This window comes from Cynocephalus volans, chromosome 9 (assembly GCF_027409185.1).
Source record: "Cynocephalus volans isolate mCynVol1 chromosome 9, mCynVol1.pri, whole genome shotgun sequence".
NCBI lineage: Eukaryota > Metazoa > Chordata > Mammalia > Dermoptera > Cynocephalidae > Cynocephalus > Cynocephalus volans.
Window position 1 is genome coordinate 125647076 of NC_084468.1, and position 25481 is coordinate 125672556.

The following is a 25481-nucleotide window of genomic DNA, read 5'->3' on the forward strand; positions in this document are numbered from 1 at the left end:
AGTAGAAGTAAATAATTCCCCCTATTTTTCTTTGTCTTCAAAATGAAATCTTCATCCAGATCAGTCTCCTTGCTGTTCGAGAAACATACTGTTAAATTAAATCAACACATATTTCCTAGACATTTGCAATATGCCTGTATGGTGCTAACCATCAAAGATATAAAGAAAACATTAGAGGAATTGGTATTTCTAATACCTTGACATATACTGACTTCTATGCTTAGAATGCCTTCTCTCTTATCTTGCATTAATCTAAATTCTCACCCTTTCAAGGCTCACTATCTCAAGAATTGTTCGTGCTACTCTTTCTGCTTAACATACTTTTTCTTTCTAATAGAGAAATTAATTATTATTTATTAATTATTTATTAATCCCTTTGTTCTCAGGTCCTAAGGCCATAGGTAAATAAAAGAAGAATGAATAATCAAATGAATGAAAGAAGGGAGGGATGATTCTGCCATCTTTTCCAACTTGTCACATATCCCCTCTCTGAATATTTTTGACATTTTAATGTGTGTATTAGTCCGTTTTTGTGTTGCATAATGGAATACTTGAGACTGGGTAATTTATAAAGAATGGAGGTTTATTTGGCTCATGATTCTGGGACAGCTGCATCTGGCATGGGCCACACTGCTTCTACTCATGGCAGCAAGCAGCAAGCAGCCAGCAGGTACAAGCAGATCACATGGTGAGAGGAAGCAAGAGGGAGAGCGGGGAAGTACCAGGGTCCTGTAGACAACCAGCTCTAGAAGGAATTAATAGAGCAAGAACTCACTCAGGACCCCCACTCCCAAGAGAGAGCTTTAATCCATTCATAAGGGATATGAGCCCATGACTTAAACAGCTCCCAATACTGCCCCATTGGGGATCAGATTTCCATGTGAGTTTTTTGGGGGGGCAACACATCCAAACTCTATCAATGTGTATCACACAACCACCTGCATTCTTGAAATGTCTTTCAGTATCTCTGCTTGTTTCATGAGTGCAAGTCATCTTCTTGAATGAGATGATATGGCTAAGGTCTGGTTCTATGTGTGTCTATAACATTGCCGCACACTATTTATGCCTAATTAACACCTGTTGATTGACTTAATAACCTGCTATTAAGGAATAAAAAGAAATTGTGACACAACTATAAGAAGGTCTTATTACATGGATCTGCAAATTGAAGTTTGAATCAAACTCAATACTCTGAATGACTGAGTTCATGTTACTAAATGCCACATCATTCTAAAGCCTTCAATTCAGTGAAAACATTAAATAAAGCATTTGTTTAAAAACAAGTGAAAAAATTCCATTGATTGACTAATGCTTTTAATTTTAAATTGGTAATTGGATGCTATCTGCACATCTTTAGATACTGGCATAACTGACTGAACTGTAAGACATTATCAGTTTTTGTGTCGCATACAACCATTTTCAAGGACTAATTTTTTTAAAAAAACTGAATGTATCCTGATATATCTGCTTATATAGACCTTAGCATTTCCATTAGTATAGACTAAATTTTGTGGTTTCAAAAATTTCTATTTGGAAATAATATCTAATATCTTATTATTCACAATAGAATGTATTAAAGTTTGAGGGCACTTGATTTAAGAGTAATCATAAATTTCTAAATATGCGTATTAAAGTTTGCACTTTCATTATACACAGGCTCATCAAAATATCTGACATGGAAGCAGGTATTGTAAAAGTCAAGAAAGTATCCAGGGGGAAGGATGGTATTCAATATAAAACCACAGAAAAATCGCCATTACATTCACAGGAATAAAACAACTTTGTTAAAAATACATGTTGAGTTGGAAAATGAGCTGCTGATTCAGCGAATCCATTCACGTATTTCTACATTAACTCTGAAGAGCACATTGAACTAGTATGTATGAAAAACACCGTTTAGGTGCTCTAAAATGGGACAGAAGGTGAAAGTATTAACTGTATGAGGGAAAATCTAGAAATTGGCAAGATTTCATGAATATGCATGCACATAAAGATCTCATTTTTTTTCTTCTTTTTTTCCTTAAATGGAACATTTGTGCATTTTTATGGACCATCATGAGTTTTGCTTAATCACCTTTTGTGGACTTTAATATCAAATAAGTATTCAAAGCACATTTCTCCCGGGTGAAATGGGCTGGAGAAGTTCAAGAATGTTTCCCATTCATCAAGAAAACAGATGACAGAACATATTCAGTTGCCTTACAGGGAACAACTGGCCTACTTCTCCCTGTCTTTGCCTGCCCTTTCTGATGGAGAGAGTGAGTGGTTTTGTTAATCTTATGAAGAGGAGGGGACGTTCAAAGCAGACAACTCAATTACGTGTGACTTGGGTATTAAAAAAAAATGCTGGGACAAGGGGAAAACAGTTGCTTTTAATTTATATTTGCTGAGGAACATCTAAAGAAATTATTTCTGTGTACATAGGACATATACAATTTGCACATGAATAATCAAGTGAGGTTAAAATTGCAACCCATGGGTTTCTGGAGGTTTCTGGACATCTTCACTAGTCATGTTCTTAGCTTTGGTCATCTCTGATGTTCTGTGTCCATCTTGAATTTTACTACTGTCTATGTTTGGAGATATTTTGAAGATGACTTGAATAGTCACCACAAGGTTGATTAAGACACTGAGAAAATGCATTAAGGAGAGAGGGATATTTTGAAAATGGCTAGAATAGTCATCTTAAAGTTGATTAAGACATTGAAAAGTAACAACTAAAGAAAAGAGGATGTAACTAGGTACTTTTCACTGGAAGGGAGAAACAAAATTCTCAAAAGGAATTCATGAATTCTAGAGAGGAAAAAGTTACTGGATATAGTGCAGAATTACATTAAATTTAAATACTCTGTTTCAAATTAAGAAGACAAATAAGAATGACAATGGAAGGCAAACTTCAAAGTCATTAATTTATTCTATAAATGTGTATTGAGTACCTTGATTACTTACAAAATTTGGAAATAAATGGTCATATTTTAATGGATATATTACTCATTTAGGTAACTAAGCTATAAGCTGTTGCTTTGGAAAGGTTTAATTATAGGTTAGTATCATGCTGGCTGTAAGAATTGATTACTTCTAAAGAATGAGAATGCTTTATTTCCTTCTTATTAAGACTAGATCAATGGTTTCACAAAACTTAATTCTAACTAGTCAGAGACCTGAACAAAATCTCTTTCGAAAATCAGTTTGCACAGGCACCTCTTCATTTTTGCATGGTCTGAATTCTTTTTTTCTCTACAGGTAAGGTATAAGAGGAATACATAGCTGGCAAGAGAATTTGAGAATACAGATCGCCTATGGAGGTATCTGGCCAAATATGCTTTGTCCTCAGTAGTTACCAATGTTTTATAACTATCTATGCACACTGCTACCAATTATGGCAATATAAATATCTCCATCAATACTCCTGTCAAGCTTAAGCATTTGTATTTGCTCTAGGCATCATAAGAGAAAGGTATAGCACAAAATGAACTATAAGATGCAGGTGAGGAACATAGCAGAGAGTGGTTCCTATAAATCTTATTCCAAACCACAATCTTTGGTTGTATTGAGTTGCAGAAAATCCACAAAATTTTCAGGTTATGTATGGACTTTATTAAACAGTACATTTGACATAAATATTACTGTGAATTTGTGCTATTGTTTCTAATGTCTATAAAATTATTGAAAAATTATTATGGATTAAGGTGGATCATTCATTGTGCTTATGTGACATGCATACATTTACTGTAAGAAGGAATAGCAAATGTTTTCCTAGCTGAAGAATGGAGACTAAAATTTAAAGTTTGGTTTATGTTTGCAACATGGAGAAGGGAATTAATTGGTAAATTTGCATGCTGAAATGTTGCCTGATATAGAAATGTAGTTCAATTAAGAAATGAGTTTGGAATATGACTAAAAAATAAGAATAGTTTTCCTAGTGCTGCACTGTGCTGGAATGGATCAGAATATAAAGGATGAAGAGTTTTTGTTTAAATAATTTATTTCAATAGAGATAGGCAGATTTAGCCCCAAATCCATCAGTGTAATAATGCTGAAATTAAATCAGTGTTCTAGAGAATAGTATAATTACTGAAATCCACAAAAACTGGGTCATCCTAATAGTTTGGTCGGATGACACACTTTTCATATTTTGGACAAAATAATCTTGGAATCCCAGCTGCTGGAAGCATCTGTTATAGGGACATAGAGAAAGAAAAGCGGTATGTCATCTTTACTGGATAAAAGATGAAGAATGCTATGTTAGTCTATCTCTTGGCACTGATTGTCATAAAATCCTAAATATTCCTTTAGGGTTTAATTGCTTACTGACATTTCAGAAAAAATAAGCCCTTAAAGCTTTCAATTATTTAATAAGTAAAATTCAGAAAGTAACGAACATTTTCTTGTAAGTACTCATTTTAGTTTCAATCTCTATTTTATTGACTAGATAATTATTATTCAGATACATATGTCATCAATTTTGCCAACAAAACAAGTTGAAAAGAGAAAGAACAGCCTCACCCAGATTTATAGCAGGGATTCTCTTTCCTCACCTCAAAAGAAAGGTTGTTACGTGCATCAGGAGAGTAGGACTCAAGAGTAATTCACTACCATGTATTCATTTTCCAAATATTTATTATAAGAAGCTAAATGCAGTTTTCAAGTTAGGTAACTGTTACAGTCAGATCTTAAGTAAAACAAACAGATTTTTTAAAAATGAAACTACTCTAATCTTATGTGCAAACCTAAGCCAATTTAACTGATCAGGGAATATCTTCACATGATTTCACAGACACCCAAATAAATTAATTTAAAACACCGAGTTACTTCCAGAAGTTGACTAGACTTGTAATCAGTGCTAAAAGTTTTCTAACAACTAATTAAGAAAAGGGGTACACAAAGTTATGTTTCCAATTCATTTAATAACACAGTCTCTAAAGGCACTTTTAATTAGCTACATTTTCTTTGGATTTACTGAATTTGTCAAAGTTGGATAAAGTTTTGAAAATAATGCTAAATGGTTATGACTCTGGTGAAATTTTTTTTGTCTTATTATAAGAGATTCCTATCCCTTGATGAAAAGATCTTTTTACTATAAAGTGATTGCTAAGGAAAATCCATTAGAATGTTATATAACAATGAAACATGGTTATTGTTTGTAAAAAGAGTACATTTATATTAGGAGAAGAGAGTTAGAAGTATCTTTTTACAATGCTGTACCCCACAGATATGTACAATCAATTATGTTTCAAAAAAAAAAAGAAAAAAAAAATAACTTTCTTGAGTGGGAAAGCTTTTCCTTGTAATTGTGGTAAATTTAGCCAAAGCATTTATAAGCTTTCTAGAAACAATGGGTTGTGGAGGAGATTCAGAAATGATGCTGAGAGAGAGATGAAGACCTTCATTATCATCCTAATCTTTTGCCTTTAGAAGAAACCAGGAGAAACTTGGAAGACACTCCTTCATTAACTGGGAAAAAAATCGAGACTTTCTTTCCTAGGAATTACTAAAGTGTTCCTAAGAGAATGACCCAGGGTGAGCCAACAACCACGCAGAATGATACCTCAATCTTGGCTGGCCCCTCACAAAAACTGGAATTCTTTCTTTTTCAAATGTTGCTAAAAAATACCTCTACCCATTTCTTTGGTGCCTATTTGAAACCTCCACCACTCTCCCTGCCTGCCCTCCCCGTCCCGTTCTCTCAGCACATGATTCTGCTTGATGGCGGGGCAGCCGCCCAGCCCCACCCACCCTCACAAAAGTCCAGTCCATCTTCACATCCTCCCTGCGGTCCCAGCAGAAGACAGCACTTCCGCCTAGGACTTGTCCTTGCACCTGTTAGTATTTGAATTGATTCCTTCCTTCTCTTTAAGGACCTTGGTCCATCCATTATCACCTCTGAACCTTTCAAATGGCCTCTGGAATAGAAACATGCTCAAATTGCACCAACTTTAAAATGAAACAACTATACAGCCAACAATAATTTCTCTCTCTCTCTCTCTCTCACACACACACACACACACACACACACCAACTACCTGTCTTTGTACATAGCTATTCCGTTTCTGTCTAAAAGGCCACCTCATCCACTTTCTTGACTGCTGGAAATCCCACCATGACTACTACATTCCTGCTGTATCAGGGGTACACCTCTAAGGCTGCATTGTACTTGTCATTTGCCTTTCTAGAGCCCTGAATAGGCTGTGAGTAACTGTTTCCCTGTGTCCCCAGCATGTAGCACAGTGAGTCAGGCTGAACAGGTGCTCAGTAACACTGAACGAAGGGAGCGGTTCTCCATGAGCCTTCTCAACTTAGTATACATTTCCTACTCTCTGCCTTCTTTACCCATCATAAGACAGTTCTGTATTTAAAATTTTGAATAGAAGTAACGTTAGCAGAGGCTATCTTCTGTCATCTCTCTCTCTCCACCTTTGTTGCAATGTTTTGTAACTATTAACATATTTTCGTTCACCACTAGACTCTGAGCTCCAAGAAGTAAGAATCTAGCATTACTTACCTTCCCATTTGGAGCACCTACTAGATCGAAGGTCTCAAAAATTATCTAAGGAAAAGGAAACGAGGAGGGAAAGAAGGAGAGGGATGATTTTTGAACAGGAGGAGGAGGCCGAGGTATAAGAGTAGGGTTTGTAGAACTGAGATGAAAATGATGAAAACAAAAGATACTCAATTCCAAAATTCTTACTTGATTTAATAGAAAATGGCCATTATTTGTCAAAAGGTTAACACTGTATGTTCACTGTATATGAAATATAACTTCTTGGTTATATCCACCCAAACACTTTAAAATTCACAAAACTCATAGAACTATACAATGCAGTGAGGGAACCCTAATATAAAATTAAGTTAATAATAATACACAAATATTGATTAACAATTGTAACAAATGTACCACACTAACGTAACATGTCAATGACAGGAGAAACTGTGTACGTGGATGAGGGAAGAATATGGGAACTAATACTTCCTGCTCAATTTTCTGTTAAACCTAAAACTGCTGTAAAAATAAAGAAAAAATATATAAATAAATAAATAAAATTCACAATCCATATTCTGTGGTATATTCAGTCCCACCCCCCTTTATCTCAAGGGATATTATTGATCCTCTAATAAGAGTATCCAATTGACATTCCTTAAAAAAGAAAACATACGCCAATCCTACTAAAGTAATACAATGCATGTGCCTAGGCCTTTCAGGTCATGGAGCACCCTCACATAGTGAATCATTGATCTCACGACCACCCTAACAGCTAAGCAGAACAGGCGCTGTTACATTCATTATGCAGTGGAGAAAACTGACCTTCAGAGAGGTTAAGGGGTGCACATGCCTTGGAGCAGTGAAAAACTTGAAGAAGGTGAAGGAAAAAGGGAGAAATGCTAGATTTGCTCTTTTGAATAGTCTCCCGTGGGAGAAATTTAGTCTTAATCAGCAACAACAAACACTTATTCAGCATTTACCTCTTAGACCCAGCTCTGTCCTTCCTGTGATAGAAATTGTACTAACAGAAAGAGCAAAGCCTCACCTCAGATGGCATGTTTTTATTTTTTATTACTGATTTATTTTTGAGAGACCTGGCCTTTCCAATAATTTACTCCCCAAACACTCTTAAATTCTAGGGTGACAAGAAAAGTCATTGTTAACTAAAAGCTTAACATCTAACAGCTAGCACACTATTTTTTTTTTCTTCTTTTTTTTTTGGTTGCACATATGATACCGTAAAGGCTTCCCTGTGTGTGTGTGTGAGATCTGCATGTACTCTGGAGTGCTCTCAGATGATGTAGGTGCACTGATTCAGTAACAACACACCGCCCGCCCCAGCCCACCACCACCCTGCACTTTTGTGTTCCTCCCGTCCTATCTGCCCAACTACAATTCCTCTGACCATGTCTGCTTCTTTTGTTTACTCACCTTTACTAGCTATTTTTTAAAAAGAATGCTTTTATGGGACCACCCTTCTGCCAATTTTAGAGCACCCAGAGCAACATTTCCTACTTAATCATAGAATCATGAGCAAGAGGGATTTAAGAGATCTCTGCGTCCACTGATATTTAAAATGTGAATACTTTTCCAAACTATGCCCAGAACTAAATACTAGATTCCAACAATGAAAACACTCGTTGCATCCACACAGTGGTAATATGGATGATTTGACTCTTTTTCTAAAAAAACGATTTTAATGTTTTATATAGTTTGGCAATAAACAAGGAAACATAAAGTCTTGAGTATGGCAGCTTTGCTTTGATGACATATTCTTGGTTATACATATGACTTATTTGATAGCATATGAATTTTTATGACAAATAAGTTTGATCAGGAATACAACTTCCAAATATAATTTGCCCCTAAGGAAAAATGTGACTTATTTATTCACAATCTGTATTGTGACTGCTTTCCAATTTTTTTGTTTTGTTTTGTTTTTTGTTTTTATGAAAAGCAGAGCTTTCTAATCATTCTTGTTTTACTTCTCAGGGCTAAACTTTGAAAAGAAAGTGATGCGCAAGGGTCTTACCCACTCCTCCTCGTCGTAGTCTGAATGATGTGGTATGGAGTCCTGCCTTCTCATCAGTGGGGGTTGGTCCTGGGGACTGCTCTCCTTTGTGCTGCTCTTAGGAGAGGGTGGTTTCTTAAGGATGCCTCCTGGCCTTGCAGTGTACAGTGCTAAAAGAGCACTCCTGACCAGCTGATCCTTGAAGGCATGTACAAAAAGCTCTGTCTGGAAAGAAATGGACAAGAATTAGAAGCACCATGGTAGGCATCTCAGTACGGAGCTATGAAAAGGTCAAATGCAGATTTGTTGGTACTTAAGTGGTGTGTATGGTGGAAAAAATACAGGCACCAAAGAGAGAAAATGACTCATACCAATCGATGGAAAATAGTTTGGTTTGGGGATGCTGCCAAGGCCTTGAGTCTTCCTGTTTTAATGTTAATGCTGAGGTTTAAAATGCACTAGAAACACCATCTGTCTCCTCCACCTCCTCTCTTTTAGCTCTGAATTCTGCCTTTGGAGATGAATTTCACTGGGGATAATCATTTGAACAAAATTTACCTGCTGCACCTTTCAAGTAATTCCAAACACACCTTAAAGAAAGTGTAATCAGACTACGTATACTTCATATTTTAAACAGAGTTAAAGGCTAAGTAAAAATAGACTTATCTTTTCAAAAAATAGTATCTCTTTTTTCAGCATCATGAATAGATCTCAACAGTAGAGATGACATAGGCAGTCTTGCCCATGAAAATATTTGGCTTTTATTCCTTATTATCACCCCTAAACTGTCACCTCCACCAAATCGTTTCACTAATGCTCAATGATAATGAGGTTACTGTGAAACCTGGCATGGCAGATTTTACAAGCTGGTGGTAAATACCTAGTAAGTACTATAGTAATGACAGCTCCCCAACAATAAAGAACTTTACAGCTGTACTTTGCAATTTTCCGATGAAATGTTTAATAGCTTCACCATGTAATAGACTGGAGGGTGCAGTAATTGATTTTCTGTATTATAGTACACTTAACATACGTGTGGCCTAACAATCTGTTCAAGACTAGAGAAATAAGTCAAGCATTGACCCATATTGTTAATACAGTCATACTCTTTAATCTATTGGAAGGGGCCTGTTAAATCACAGCGTTATACTGAATGATAACAATTGATACCATCTTCATTTAATGAGACATTTTTGGATATAGTGCTGATTTCACCATTGCTATAACTCAAGGTAATTATTTCTTGGTGCACTCTCAATATGCAGTCAACAGTCCCACGCCTAACTAGAGGTTACTAAATTATCTCTAAATCTTCCTGTTCGGAGTGTCAGCAATTAAAGAAAACCAGTTAAACTACATGCAAAACAGGTGCCTAATAAGACTTTGTCATATCTATATAGTTACTTCTTTGAGACAGATTATAAAATTCTAGAGCAGAAAGAGGTATTAAAGTTGATGACTTCATTAACCAGAAAAGAAAACTAAGAAAGAATTGTGATGATTTGTTTTATGGCATACTGCTTATTGGAAGCACAAAAGGAATGGATCCTGAATTTTCTCACAAATTCAGTAGCTTTTTCCCTTATCCCACATCACTCACCACCTGCTATCGAACTATCCTTCTTCCTTTTTTTCCTTAACCCCAACTCCCCAAGTGTTTTGAACATCTCAGTCCTCATAATTAAGCGTGCCCTATACTGTCTGTGTAACTATCTTCACTGCTAAATTTTACTGGATGTTTTAAACACTCTGCTAATTTATTAGACATACTGAAGCCACTTTGAAGGTAAGAAAACAAAGCACACGAAAAACAATATACAAAAATAAAAGATGAAACATTTTTTTGGAATAAATTAGGAAAACAAAATAAAAAAGAAGCTTATACTAGAAAGGCAAAAAAGAAGTATGCATTGATGTTTGCAATGAAGTGTTAAAATGAGAATGGAAGATATAAAAAAAGTACTGATGGAAAAATTGGGTAGACTACTCAAACAAGTCAGCGTAGTTATAGCAAAACGGGAAACATTGTTTACATAATTTTTCACATAGCATGGATGTGCTCATCAATGCAAATTTAAATATTAAACATGTGAATTTACTCCCATTCAGCTCAACTAAACTATTTCTCTGTTGATGGTTCAAATAAATTCTTTTGATTTATTTTTAGAGCAAAACAGCTTGCCTTCTTTGAATTCCTGCTACTACAGCTCCAGTCTCCACAATACTCATATAATTACTATGTAGCCGAACATCTATTCACACCCGATGAAATCTTCTCAAGTATTTGTAATCACCATCATTTTCTTCCCAAAGCATGCACATGCAGAGATTCCACTTCATTTATTCAAATCTCATTTGAGTTGATTTACCACCAAAGGCAAAGGAGATAATGCAGTAGATTCCTGTAGATTTACAACTCATAATTTTCTTGGAATAACTGAATGTAAGGCACAAAATCTTAAACAAACACAATAATAGCTGATCTTTTACTTTGTCCGCCTTTGGAAACTGTCTGGATCACCAGTATCCTGCTCACAGAATCATATTATGTTAGAAAATAAGTAAATATTTCATTGCAATATCCATGTGACCTGGAAAAATCTTAATTTTCTTGACCAGCAATACTTAGTAAATGCAGACCAGTGTAGACCCTGGATGCTCCACAGTCAAAATATATCAGCTTGGGGAAATTAGTGTTGTCACTTAATCCCAACACGGCTGTATACAGTAGTCCCCCTTATCTGTGGTTTCACCTTCTGCAGTTTCAGTTACCCACTGTCAACTGCGGTCTGAAAATATTAAATGGAAAATTCCAGAAATAAACAAGTCATAGGTTTTAAATCGTGTGCCATTCTGAGGAAATCTTGCACCGTCCCACTGCATCTCCCCTGGGACGTGAATCATCCTTTTGTCCAGTGTATCCATGCTGTATACACCACTTGCCAGTTAGTTACTTAGTAGCCAGTACAGTCATCGGATTTGACTGTCATGGTATCATAGTGCTTCTGTTCAAGGCTAACGCTACCTCTCAAGGCCTACCTCACTCACCTCACTTCATTCATACACACGCTCTGTATCATCTCACATCATCACAAGAAAAAGGGTGAGTACAGTACTGTAAGATATTTAGAGAGAGAAACCACATTTACACTTTATTATAGTATATTGTTGTAATTATCCTATTTTACTATTAGCTATTCTTATTAATCTCTTATTGTGTCTAATTTATAAATTGAACTTTATCATAGATATGTATGCATAGGAAAAACATAGTACATACAAGATTCGGTACTATCTGTGCTTTCTGGCACCCACTGAAGGTCTTAGAACATGTTCTCTGTGGCTAAGGGGGGACTACCGTATTGCTGTTCTTGCAACTGGTATGATACTAGGAAAGTTGAAGTCATGGAGAGGATGTGACCATGTCTCCCAAGTTGCCTATTGAATGTTTAAAAAACCTTTTTCCTTTTCTGACTCAATTTGTACTACATTAAAGGAAAGACTACATAAAGGCTGTCTAAATATTATCATAAGGGTAGGCAAAACATTTATTTAAAATATCAGCTTAGCAATATATACATATACATATACATACATACATACATATATATATATATAAAATAAACTGTGAACCTAAGGCAGATCTACTTCATTTTTTGATATTAAAAATAAAAGAGAAATAATATCTTAAAAATGAAATACGTTCTGGCCTTATTGACATTTTTTCAATTCATATCCCCATACAACTATTCTTCGAAGCAGCACACAGAATTATCTATAAGTGTAAAACTACAAAAAATTACTTCTCCTGAGGATGAGGGATGAGAATTTCCTAATTATTGAATATTAATGACAGAAGAGTAGTTAGGATATGTTCATTTAAAAAACACTCTTTTCCAATCGAGATCTCAACAAATTAAGAAAAGTCCTATTCTATTTAATCTCATTCTCACTAAAAAAAATTCATGGCAATGTCTGATTCCACCTGCAATACAGAAGTAGCCAATGTCATAAGCAAGTGATTATTATTTTAGTAATCAGGTATGCAGCAAGAAAGACCTTGTTTATTTTGATATATGATATCCTTTAATTATGTGATAGAGAAATAATGTTTTACTCTTTCATAAGTGCAGTGATGTATCTTCAATATTCGCTACAGGAAAGAATATTGGACTAGCAGCCAGGAGGTTACCTGACATCTGGGCAGCTCATATATATTATGAATAAAACACGTAATCACTTTTTCCCAGTTTGTACAAAATTACAATGCCTGCCTGTGAAATTCTTATAGAATTTCATTGTAAAATGTAAAGTGCACTCTTCTATTTATGTGCCTCTTTCTTGACTGAACTTTTCAGTTTCCTTTTTTGACTCATCCTCTGCTCACACAAAATGCAGTAAGTTGGCCTCAAGGGACCTTAAAATTACTTTCTCAAAAGCATTGTTTTAATTGGTGACATAACCCATTCTCTGGTAGTTTTCAACTATCATCTTTATGCTGAGGTCACTAAAATCCATCTCTATCCACTAAGTTAAAGTCCTTTGTGTTTAAAAGTCAGGGTAAACTCAAGTTTTTGTGTGTTTTTCTTTTTAAAGTAAATGTGTTCTTTCCAGATTTTCCTTCTGAGTGGTATCACTGCATTCAGCAACTCAGAATTCAAAACCCTGGATCATCTTCAGTAGTGTCTATTTGCTGAATTAGACATAATTTTTTTCTACTTATACCTTTTTAATAATTTTAAAAATTGCCCCTTACTTTACATTCCCACAGCTAGTTCCAGTTGAGATCCTTTCTACATTCCATCTGGATACTTTCCACAGTCTCCTAACTGGTTGGTTTTGCTTTTTAAGTAACTTCTCTCTTTTTTTTTTTTTTTCAGTATATTATCCAAAGGCCACAAATATTAAAATATATACACCTGAGTTTGAGCCCTGAACTACTAAATCAGAGCTTGTTTTAGCAAGCTCTTCTGGAATAATTACTGACACTCCGTGATGCCCAATAATGTCCAATAATTTAAACCCACTGTGCTAACTCAGCCTATGTATTGCTAAGAGGGTGATCTTCACAAAGCAGGCATCCCATCCTTCCTCACTAAACAGACTTCTCAGTCCCTACAGAATGAATGTTCTCTGAGGTCAATAACTAGGGGTTTAGATGGCCGTGTTCTTTTTCTTTTTAACTTTATGAAACACTGATAAAACTTGCACGTTTCCAAAGTGTGCAAATAATTGAGTACCCATCAATGACGCATGAAAGCTCCAGTTCCATACCCTCCTCATCTCTTTATATGTTGAAACTATTTGATTTTAGTTGTTCTAGTACGTGGTTAGTGGCATCTCATTGTAGTTTAAATTTGCATTTCCCTAATAAAAGATACTGTTTTGCATATACTTATTTGTCATCCTTACATTTTCTTTGGTAAATTATCTTTTTAATTATGTTGCCCATTTTTAACTCAGTTGTTTCTCTTATAATTAAGCTGTTAGAATACTTTATACATTCTGTTACAAGTCCTTTCTCAGATGTATATTTTACAAATACTATCTCTCAGTTCATGACTTGCTTCTTTTTAACTGTCTTCTGAGGGATAAAAATTTGTAATTTTGTTAAAGTCTCACATATCATTTTTCTTTTTTTTAATTAATGTTTTTTGTGTTCTAATAAATCTTTGCCTAACTTAAGATGACAAAATTTTTCTCCTATGTTATCTTCTAGAAGTTTGTTTGCTTGTTTTCTTTTGGATTTCTTTTAGATATTAAGGTCTATGATTCATTTTGAATTACATTTTATGTTTGTATAAGTGAAGATAAAGGCTTATTTTTTGCATATGGATATTCAATTGTTCCCGCATAATAATGAAAAGATGTTTTTTCCCTAATGCATTTCCTTTTGCAAGTTCATCTAAAGTTATTTGAACACATATGTGTGGGTCTATTTCTAGATTCTCTATTCTATTTCATTGATTTATATTTCTATACTACACTAATGTGTCACAAACCACATAATACATTGTTAGTTTTGTTTGAAAGAGTAAACATATTTAAGAAAATTAAATGTTTAAATTTTAAAAAGTATCTGTTCTCATTCTTACCATTTCTGGGACTTTGTTCTTCTGTGTAGATACTAATTTTATCCGGTATCTTTTCCTTCTCCCTGAAGACATTCCTTTAACACTCGTTACAATGCAAGTTGCTATGTAATACCTCAGCTTTTGTTTGTTTAAAATGGTCATTATTTAACCTCTGTTTTTGAGAGACATCTTCTCTGGGTATAGAATTGTAAATTAACTTTTTTGCGGGGGGGGGGGGGGGGGGGGCGGTCAGTACTTTGAAGATGTCACTTATTGTTTTGGGTTTGCATGGCATCTAATAAGAAGTCTGCTGTCATTCCCATTAGTGTTCCTTGTTTCTCAGCAGTTTGATTATACCTGAGCTTCTTTTTCTATATTTATTCTGCTGAAGTATATTGAACTTTTGGGTGTATAGTTTCATTGTTTCATCAAACTTTGAAAAATGTTGACTATCATTTCTTTAAATATTTTTCTGTTCCCCTTTCTCCCTCTTCTTCTGGGACTGCAATGGCACATATGTTTGACTTTTTTCCAATTGCACATATGTTATGTCTCCAAATTCTTAACATACTAGCTTCTTGGCATTACTATTACAGAAAACAGAACATTTCTTAAGAAGATCCTAATTTAAGTTTTAGAATGAAATGCTTTTTATTTTTCTTTGAATATAACAGAATGTTTTGGTACATTAAGTTGAGGTTGAAAGGTTACTGGGATTGGAAGCTGTGAGAATTTCTCAAACATACTGTGAGCATAGCATCTAATATCTGCAACAAAACCTTTATTTTTAGTCATTTAAGAATTGTAATGTTATTAAACACCCTCATTCTTTTAAATTCTTAGGTTGTAAGAGTTAAGGCCATGTCTATGTAGTATTTGTCACATAGCATCACGTACAATACCACACACAGTTAAGTGCTCAATAGAACTGTTTGATGTGTGGGATAATAATGACTTTCTAAACGAGGTCAATCAATCTTTATGGAATAGAGAAAGTGATGGGCAATTGAAAGTGAAAGTTAATGCCACACATACTTCTGGGTTATGAAAAATACCTATACATTGTCTACATTTAGGACTTTATTTTTCTTATTTTTTTTTCAGTTTGAATTTCTTCACATTACTTCCCCCCCCCCCCCTTTTTTTTTTTGTGCCCCATAGAATTGTATACTTCCAGTCTAAGGAAAAAGAAAATGCATTTGTATATCACTCTATTAATCTTTCATATCTTATGTTAGCATTTTGGCCTATCCATTGTCTCCTCTGTTGAAATTATTCAGATAAACTCAGAGCTTAGTTTTGTTAGACTTTTATATCATAAGATTAAATTATTCCTTTAATATTTTCATAAACTAATATGCCACAATCAAATCCAATTATCCATCAGAAGATATATTAAGAATAAAAATTTCAGTGCAATTTAACTAAGTTTGTGCACTTAGGACATAAAGAAAAAGTAGAAATATTCATTCTTGCAAAATTTTAGTTATGCTTCCCCCATTCCCCACACCTGTTTCATTCTCCTAGTCTTACACACAAGCATCCATCATAGTACTCATAGTACTGAAGCTATGATTATGAGTACATTGATATTTCTGTGCCTCAGTTTCCTCAACTGTGAGGATACTGACAATACTTACTCCATAGGATTATGGAAAATTAAATGTTGAAAATAACAGTATCCACCTTATGAGATAATGAAAATTGAAGACTTAGAAGAGAACCTTACAGTTATCAAGCCTCCAGTAAATGTTAGATATTATTGCCATCATCATTATCATCACAAGTAGTACCATCAAGAATCATGGATTTTTTGGAAAGAACAGGTCTGTGTCATTCCATTTTGTTTCCCTGTGTCAAGCACAGTGTCTGGCAAATAGTATGAATATCAGAAATACTTTTATTTTTTATAAACTGTGTTGGCTTGTTTGTTTCCACCAGTGGGAGTTTATAGGGATGGAATTGTGCTGGGATGCTCTAGCCCGGTGGCTTGGTTCTCAGCAATAGTAGAGATGGTGTGAATTGCTTGTGGGTCTACATATATGGCCTACTCTGACACTCACAGCATATGCCTTGTTGCCCCTTGCTTTTCCCCCAGACTCTGAGTAAATGTTTAATTGATAATGATTCCATTGCTATCATCTCCAGGTGCAATGACTTGCCTAAGAGGAGAGATGTCATCTCATCAAAAAATAGTTGAATGCTTCCTTCCACACCACCCCTGGGCTACACTCAGCATTCTCCTGCCATGCCAGTCTTCTACAGTGAACTCTCCTGTGTTCAGGTACTCAAAAGCTATAAAACTTTCACAATTCCCTGATAAGTCTGAATATAGACAACTCCTATTATGTCTTGAATATGCTGTATGAATGAGTTCCTAAGAGAACAATTCTAAGTACTTATTTTCCAAACATTCCAGTTCAGAATCAATAAAAGAAACAAGGGAACCACCAATGAAGAAAGAACTTTTATTCTTTAATTCAATGTACAAGACTCAGGAAACTTAAAAACAAAACTTTTTAAGCTTAAAACCTACTACTAATAAATTGTATTTAAATTTAAGATGCCACTAAAACTATTTGTCTTTCATGCTAAATTTATGGACCATATTTTATTCTAAGCCAGGAGCTACTAACAGTCTTCATAGACTATGCAATACTGTTAACTGAGATAATTTTTTGAAATTCCAGGCATGACTTCTTAAAAGAATGCATGGCTTGCAAACTTAACTTGAGAATGATTCTCCTAGTTTCAAGGGCTGAGATTTATTAGTAGACAAAGTTTGTCTGCTCAGAAGAAAACGTAGGGGACCCATATGTCATTAAGTAGAATGCTGTTTAATTTCCATGTGTTTGTATAGTTTCCAGAGTTTTGTTTGTTATTAATTTCTAGTTTTAATCCATTGTGGTCTGAGAAGATACATGGGATAATTCCAATTTTTTTGAATTTATTGAGACTTGATTTGTGACCTAATATGTGATCTATCTTGGAGAATGATCCATGTGCTGATGAGAAGAATGAATATTCTGAGGTTGTTGGGTGGAATGTTCTGTAGATATCTGCCAATTCCAATTGGTCTAGAGTCTTGTTTAGATCTTGTGTTTCTCTACTGATTCTTTGCCTAGATGATCTGTCTAATATTGACAGTGGAGTGTTCAGGTCCCCTGCTATTATGGTATTAGTGTCTATTTCCTTCTTTAGGTCTAATAGAGTTTGTTTTATAAATCTGGCTGCTCCAACATTGGGTGCGTACATATTTATGATTGTTATGTCTTCTTGATGGATCAGTCCTTTTATCATTAAGTAGTGTCCCTCATTGTCTCTTTTTATGGTTTTTAGTTTAAAGTCTATTTTGTCAGATATAAGAATAGCCACTCCAGCTCGTTTTTCTTTTCTGTTTGCATGGTAAATCTTTTTCCATCCTTTCACTCTTAGTCTGTGTGAATCTTTATGGGTGAGGTGGGTCTCTTGTAGGCAGCATATAGTTGGGTCCTGCTTTTTGATCCAGTCAGCCAGTCTGTGTCTTTTAATTGAGGAATTTAAGCCTTTAACATTAAGAGTTGTTATTGAAAGGTGTTGATTTATTCCTAGCATTTTATTGGTTGTTTGGTTGTCTTAGGTGTCTTTTGTTCCTTGCTTTCTGATTTACTGTTTGGTTTCTTTGTTTGTTGGTTCCTTAGGTTGTAGATAGTGTTTTTGTTAGCTTGTTTTCTCTTCATGAATGCCATTTTTATTGTACTAGCGGGTTTAGATTTTTCTTAGGTTTTTATGGCAGTGGTAGTTATTTTTCAGGAACCAAACCCAGTACTCCCTTGAGGATTTCTTGTAAGGGTGGTCTTGTGGTAGTGAACTCCCGCAGTTTTTGTTTGTCTGAGAAATATACTATTTGCCCCTCATTTCGGAAGGATAGCCTTGCAGGGTAGAGTATTCTTGGCTGGCAATCTTTGTCTTTTAGTATTTTGAAAATATCATCCCATTCCTTTCTAGCTTTTAGGGTTTGTGATGAAAAGTCTGATGAATCAAGCAGGAAATCAAAAAATTTATTGAAACTAATGAAAACAATGATACATCATACCAAAACCTGTGGGATACTGCAAAAGCAGTATTGAGGGGAAAATTTATTGCATTAAACGCTCACTTCAGAAGAATGGAAAGATGGCAAGTGAACAACCTAACACTTCACCTTAAAGAACTAGAAAAACAAGAACAATCCAATCCTAAAGTTAGCAGACGGAAAGAAATCATTAAGATCAGAGCAGAACTGAATGAAATTGAAAACCAAAAAACAATTCAAAAGATCAACGAATCAAAAAGTTGGTTTTTTGAAAAGATAAATAAAATTGACAAACCATTAGCATGGCTAACAAAAAAAAGAAGAGAGAAGACTCAAATAACAAAAATTAGAAATGAAAAAGGCGATATTACAACTGATTCATCTGAAATACAAGGAATCATTCGAGACTACTATAAACAACTATACGCCAACAAATTTGAAAATCTGGAGGAAATGGATAAATTTCTGGACACACACAAGCTCCCAAAACTGAACCGTGAAGACGTAGAAAATTTGAACAGACCAATAACAATAAAGGAGATTGAAGCTGTTATCAGAAGGCTCCCAACAAAGAAAAGCCCAGGACCAGATGGATTCACAGCAGAATTTTACCAAACATTCAAAGAGGAATTGACACCGATTCTTTACAAACTATTCCAAAAGATTGAAACGGACGCAAATCTCCCAAACTCATTCTATGAAGCAAACATCATCCTGATACCAAAACCAGGTAAAGATATAACCAAAAAAGAAAACTACAGGCCGATATCCTTGATGAATATAGATGCAAAAATCCTCACTAAAATACTAGCAAACAGAATACAGCAACACATACGAAAAATTATTCATCACGATCAAGTGGGATTCATCCCAGGGATGCAAGGTTGGTTCAACATACGCAAATCAATAAATGTGATACACCATATTAATAAACTCAAACACAAGGACCATATGATCATCTCTATAGATGCTGAAAAAGCATTTGATAAAGTTCAGCACTCATTCATGACAAAGACCCTCTATAAGTTAGGTATAGAGGGAAAGTATCTCAACATAATTAAAGCCATATATGACAAACCCACTGCCAATATCATCCTGAATGGGGAAAAGCTGAAAGCTTTTCCTTTAAGAACAGGCACTAGACAAGGATGCCCACTCTCACCACTCCTATTCAACATAGTGTTGGAAGTACTAGCCAGAGCAATCAGAGAAGAGAAGGAAATAAAGGGCATCCAGATTGGAAAAGATGAAGTCAAACTGTCCCTGTTTGCAGATGACATGATCCTATACATCGAACAGCCTAAAACCTCTACAAAAAAACTGTTGGAATTGATAAATGATTTCAGCACAGTAGCAGGATACAAAATCAACACACAAAAATCAGTAGCATTTCTTTTCTCCAATAGTGAACATGCAGAAGGAGAAATCAAGAAAGCCTGCCCATTTACAATAGCCACCAAAAAAATAAAATACTTAGGAATTGAGTTAACCAAGGAGGTGAAAAATCTCTATAATGAGAACTACAAACCACTGCTGAGAGAAATTAGAGAGGATACAAGAAGATGGAAAGATATTCCATGCTCTTGGATTGGAAGAATCAACATAGTGAAAATGTCCATACTACCCAAAGTGATATACAAATTCAATGCAATCCCCATCAAAATTCCAAAGACATTTTTCTCAGAAATGGAAAAAACTATTCAGACATTTATATGGAACAATAAAAGACCACGAATAGCCAAAGCAATGCTCAGCAAAAAAAATAAAGCTGGAGGCATAACACTACCTGACTTTAAGCTATACTACAAAGCTATAATAACCAAAACAGTATGGTACTGGCATAAAAACAGACACACTGACCAATGGAATAGAATAGAGAATCCAGAAATCAACCCTCACACTTACTGCCATCTGATCTTTGACAAAGGCACCAAGCCTATTCACTGGGGAAGGGACTGCCTCTTCAGCAAGTGGTGCTGGGATAACTGGATATCGATATGCAGGAGAATGAAACTAGATCCATACCTCTCGCCGTATACTAAAATCAACTCAAAATGGATTAAGGATTTAAATATACATCCTGAGACAATAAAACTTCTTAAAGAAAATATAGGGGAAACACTTCAGGAAATAGGACTGGGCACAGACTTCATGAATACGACCCCAAAAGCACGGGCAACCAAAGGAAAAATAAACAAATGGGATTATATCAAACTAAAAAGCTTCTGCACAGCAAAAGAAACAATTAAAAGAGTTAAAAGACAACCAACAGAGTGGGAGAAAATATTTGCAAAATATACATCTGACAAAGGATTAATATCCAGAATATATAAGGAACTCAAACAACTTTACAAGAAGAAAACAAGCAACCCAATTAAAAAATGGGCAAAAGAGCTAAGTAGGCATTTCTCTAAGGAAGATATCCAAATGGCCAACAGACATATGAAAAAATGCTCAACATCACTCAGCATCCGGGAAATGCAAATCAAAACCACATTGAGATACCATCTCCCCCCAGTTAGGATGGCTAAAATCCAAAAGACTATGAACGATAAATGCTGGCGAGGCTGCGGAGAAAAAGGAACTCTCATACATTGTTGGTGGGACTGCAAAATGGTGCAGCCTCTATGGAAAATGGTATGGAGGTTCCTTAAACAATTGCAAATAGATCTACCATACGACCCAGCCATCCCACTGTTGGGAATATACCCAGAGGAATGGAAATCATCAAGTCGAAGGTATACCTGTTCCCCAATGTTCATCGCAGCACTCTTTACAATAGCCAAGAGTTGGAACCAGCCCAAATGCCCATCATCAGATGAGTGGATACGGAAAATGTGGTACATCTACACAATGGAATACTACTCAGCTATAAAAACGAATGAAATACTGCCATTTGCAACAACATGGATGGACCTCGAGAGAATTATATTAAGTGAAACAAGTCAGGCACAGAAAGAGAAATACCACATGTTCTCACTTATTGGTGGGAGCTAAAAATTAATATATAAATTCACACACACAGACACACACACACACACACACACACACAAAACCGGGGGGGGGGGGAAGAAGATATAACAACCACAATTATTTGAAGTTGATACAACAAACAAACAGAAAGGACATGGTTCGGGGGGAGGGGGGAGGGAGAAGGGAGGGAGGTTTTGGTGATGGGGAGCATTAATCAGCTACAATGTATATCGACAAAATAAAATTAAAAAAAAAAAAAAAAGAAAACGTAGGGGAAAATTTTGGAGCGGTGCTGAATTAAAGGAGGAGAAAATACCCATCACTCCTTCCCCCTCCCCAAATCAAGGAAGCAAATTGAAAATGATGTATGAAATGACAAATCCCTGCCCAATGCACAGGAAGAACATAAATACTGCTCTGTAATCACTGCACTGATGTGCTATTTGCTAAAATTGTCTGCTCAGGTGAATCCAGAAAAACCTTTCCTTATCTATAAATCCAAAAAAGAGATGAACCAAGGTGAAATAATATTATTTTACTGTATGCCTGTATGCAACAATCTCCTCTTTTCTTTTTCTTTTTTGCCTTCCATAAAGATATATTTGCTATTAGAATACTTAAGTGTTGCTGAGAAGTTCGTCTAATAAAAACATTTTTTTTTAACTTAAACAAAGAATTGTCAAAACATATACATTAGATGGAGGATACCAGAAAGAGTTTCCATTCTAGAGTCAACCAGGCCTTTAGTTTGAACTCTGATTTTGTTTGAATTCTGGATTTGACCCAAATAAATGACTTTGCACATTTCAAAAAATTCATCTGAGCTTTAGTCTTTTCCATTGTACAATGAAGATGATATGCACCCCACAATTGTGACAACTAAGTAAAATAATATAAGGCATGAAGCCCCTTGAATACCTGACACAATCCTTGTAAAATTTGGGTCTATTTTTTCCTCCCTTTTCATGATAGAAGTACCTATTATGGCATGGGAAAAAAAATGCTGCATTTTAAACTTGAAGTCTTGAATTTTGATTTATTTACTTTTTAATTTATTATACAGTTCACTTGACCTTTCTGAGTAGATATTAGATATTTTTTAACAAAAATAGGTATTAGTTTCCCACTATGAGAATGATTTTATGTATGATTTTAGCTAAAATTATTAAGTGTAATGTGTTATTATTACAAATTAATATATCTTAATAAAAAGTATGCATGCATTAGATTCAGGTTACTATGAATCTATTCTTCAGGGAGGTGATGAACTATATTGTTGTCTTATTCTAGAATTATAATGGGAGAATTTTCTTTGATCAGTTTCTTTAAGGGCATGTTTATTAGAAGTGTCTCATAATAAATTATAAGATGTCCTCAGAATGCCGAGGTGAAGGACGAGCACACTGGAACTGGACTCCAGTGTATTAGTCCATTTCTGTTGCTTATAGCAAAATACATGGAACTGGGTAATTTATAAGAAAATGAAATTTATTGCTTACAGTTTCTGAGGCTGGGAAGTCCAAAGTCCATCTGGTGGTGGTGACAGTCACCCAGGGGTCTCACATTGGCAAGATGGTGGAAGCAAAGAGAGAGAGACTCTCCTCTCCTTTTAAAGCCTTCAGAACCGCACCCCTGACCACCATTATTAATCCATTCACTAAGGAACACGGTCCTACAATCTAATCACCTCTTCATGGCTACATCTTTCAGTTACCATAATAGGATTTCCCATCCTCTTAACAGTCACAGTGGGGGCTAAGTTTCTAATACATAAAACTTGGGGGACATAATTCAAACTTCAGTGAGTTTAGGGGGACATAATTCAATCCAGTACATGCAGGATAACTGGTTTTCCATTTCAAACCAAGGCCTAATTTGTCTTTTTCTATCTTGGTTCTCTCTATATCCTGCAGATGTCCTAATTAGTTATTGAAGTTGATAGTGAGTATCTACCCCTGCCAAACTGCATTTCCTCTCTGTACATACAGGAGCAAGAACCCTTTAGATAAACTAAGGTTTAGGTTCTACTATATTTAAAACAATAACTAATATTTTTTGAAATTTTTAGAACCTTTTCCTGGTAGATAAAGTTGTAGAAAGCAAATTGAACTAGAGGAATTACCCCATGCCACTGATATGAATCCATATCAAAGTTCTGCTTTGAAATGAAGTAACATTTCTATTTAAATGTGTAGCTTTCTATGCATAAAAATTAGGTGATCATCAGAGGGAAATAAAGTAATTTTCACAATCTTATTTAATTCATTTAATAAGACCATAAACCAAAGAAAATGAAAGATGCCAAGGAAAAGAGAAAATACACACCAACCAATATCAGGTTTCAACTCCTACTAGGAGAAAAAAATGAATGCTCAGTAAGATTTGAAAAGAGAAGGAGGCCAGTTCATTTTGATCCTGTGGCAATACTTTGAAGCTTACTTTTTAACCTAGTCTATTTTACATTTCCAGATTCTATGAAAGGCAATATATGCAGAAAGCAACACCAATGGGAATTTGAGCATTTCATTTTCCCCAACTGTAGTGATGATTTGGATCTTACTTTTTCTGAAAGCATCTTTAAAGAATTCTTCAAGCTGTCTGGAGAACGCTGGCTTGCAGAATTAAGCAGTAGGTCTGCATGGATTGCTATAAGAGGTTGTAGTTGATTGATGTTGCTGAGAACTTCTTTTGCTTTGGCTGTATTTTCAGGTGAATAGTAAATAAACTGGTATCCAGTACTGCAACAACAAAGATAATGGCAAGTTACACAAAAAGCACAAAGAATTTGCAGCCCTTGATACAAGATGGCAAATGATAAACAGAACTCCAAATGTCTTATTTCCTACTGAACAGATAAGAACTGCTCTAAGATACTTTTGTGGTACCCTAAGAGTTTAAAGATGACCAGGATTCTTTTTAAAACTAGGTAAAATAAATCTAGTTCTTGCTCAACCATTGAAAAGATTTTGTATGATTACATGTCATTTATTAGTATTCAAAACAAATTAGTTTTAATATTAATTACTAATGAACCCAAAGCCATGTTCCCACACAGGGAAAAGTGTGGTCCTTTATATTTAAGCCCATCTCAGTATAAATCCTGGCTTGTTACTTACTAGTTGGGTGACCTTGGGCAGCCTTCAGCTTTCTCATTAGTAAAGTGGGAATAATTATCTAAATAATTCTATGAGGCAGGTAAGGTTAGAGAGCATTCATATAACTTGCATAAAATAGTGCTTGGCACAGAGAAAGTGTTTTCCCCCCATGATAATGAGCAAGGGGGAATGGATTTTAACAGCTGAGAAATGGGGAGAAAATAAATTAATGTCAAGTGGGCATATGGATAATGTTATGGGATAGAAAAAGAATATTTATAGCATAAAAAAATCCATCATGTTACTTTATCACTACGCTTTTTGTTCTTTGTGGTTTTCCACTTGACTTGAGAAGAAATCTAACATTGATTGCTAACTGAAGAATTACTGACTTTTTAAATCATCATCTAGGAATTGATCAAGCATGTTATGGGAGTAGGGAATCGATGGAGTGAAGGAATCTTTGACCAGTTTCATTAGGAAAGATAAAGGAGACATTTCAGCAAAGCAATAAAAGAGCAGAACACTAGCCAGGAGAATAAAGGAGGGAAGTCGAGGTTGGTGCATGCACACGGTCGGCACAAACTTGCTTCTTATATCCTTTTCCACCCAACTGCACCACTTGTCAAAGCATTTTTTCACAATAACTTACAGCCTATATGAGTGCATATTAAATATTTCCCATACATTTACCAGATAAATTACTCATATTTCCATAATTCCATTTCTCATTTTTAAAAATTAGAAACCAGTAAGAATGAATATCTAGTAAGCACCCTCTCTCCCCTTCCTT

The 25481-nt window shown here is 35.2% G+C and overlaps 1 protein-coding gene and 1 long non-coding RNA gene across 5 annotated transcripts in view; one reads left to right on the forward strand and one right to left on the reverse strand.

Moving 5' to 3' along the window:
* Nucleotides 1–25481, reverse strand: part of INPP4B (inositol polyphosphate-4-phosphatase type II B) — a 349938-nt gene that overhangs the window by 122587 nt on the left and 201870 nt on the right. For all 4 annotated transcript variants that reach the window (XM_063108552.1, XM_063108553.1, XM_063108554.1 and 1 more), the window contains 2 exons: nucleotides 24154–24331; nucleotides 8514–8717 (listed from right to left, as the gene is read on the reverse strand). In XM_063108552.1, the coding sequence (XP_062964622.1) occupies nucleotides 8514–8717; nucleotides 24154–24331 (382 nt within the window). The remainder of the gene's footprint in view (nucleotides 1–8513; nucleotides 8718–24153; nucleotides 24332–25481) is intronic.
* On the forward strand, nucleotides 2147–24423 carry LOC134386415 (uncharacterized). Its single transcript, XR_010024461.1, has 5 exons — nucleotides 2147–2258; nucleotides 3244–3305; nucleotides 8474–8545; nucleotides 16715–16850; nucleotides 24063–24423. It is a non-coding gene; the product is annotated as an uncharacterized LOC134386415 (long non-coding RNA).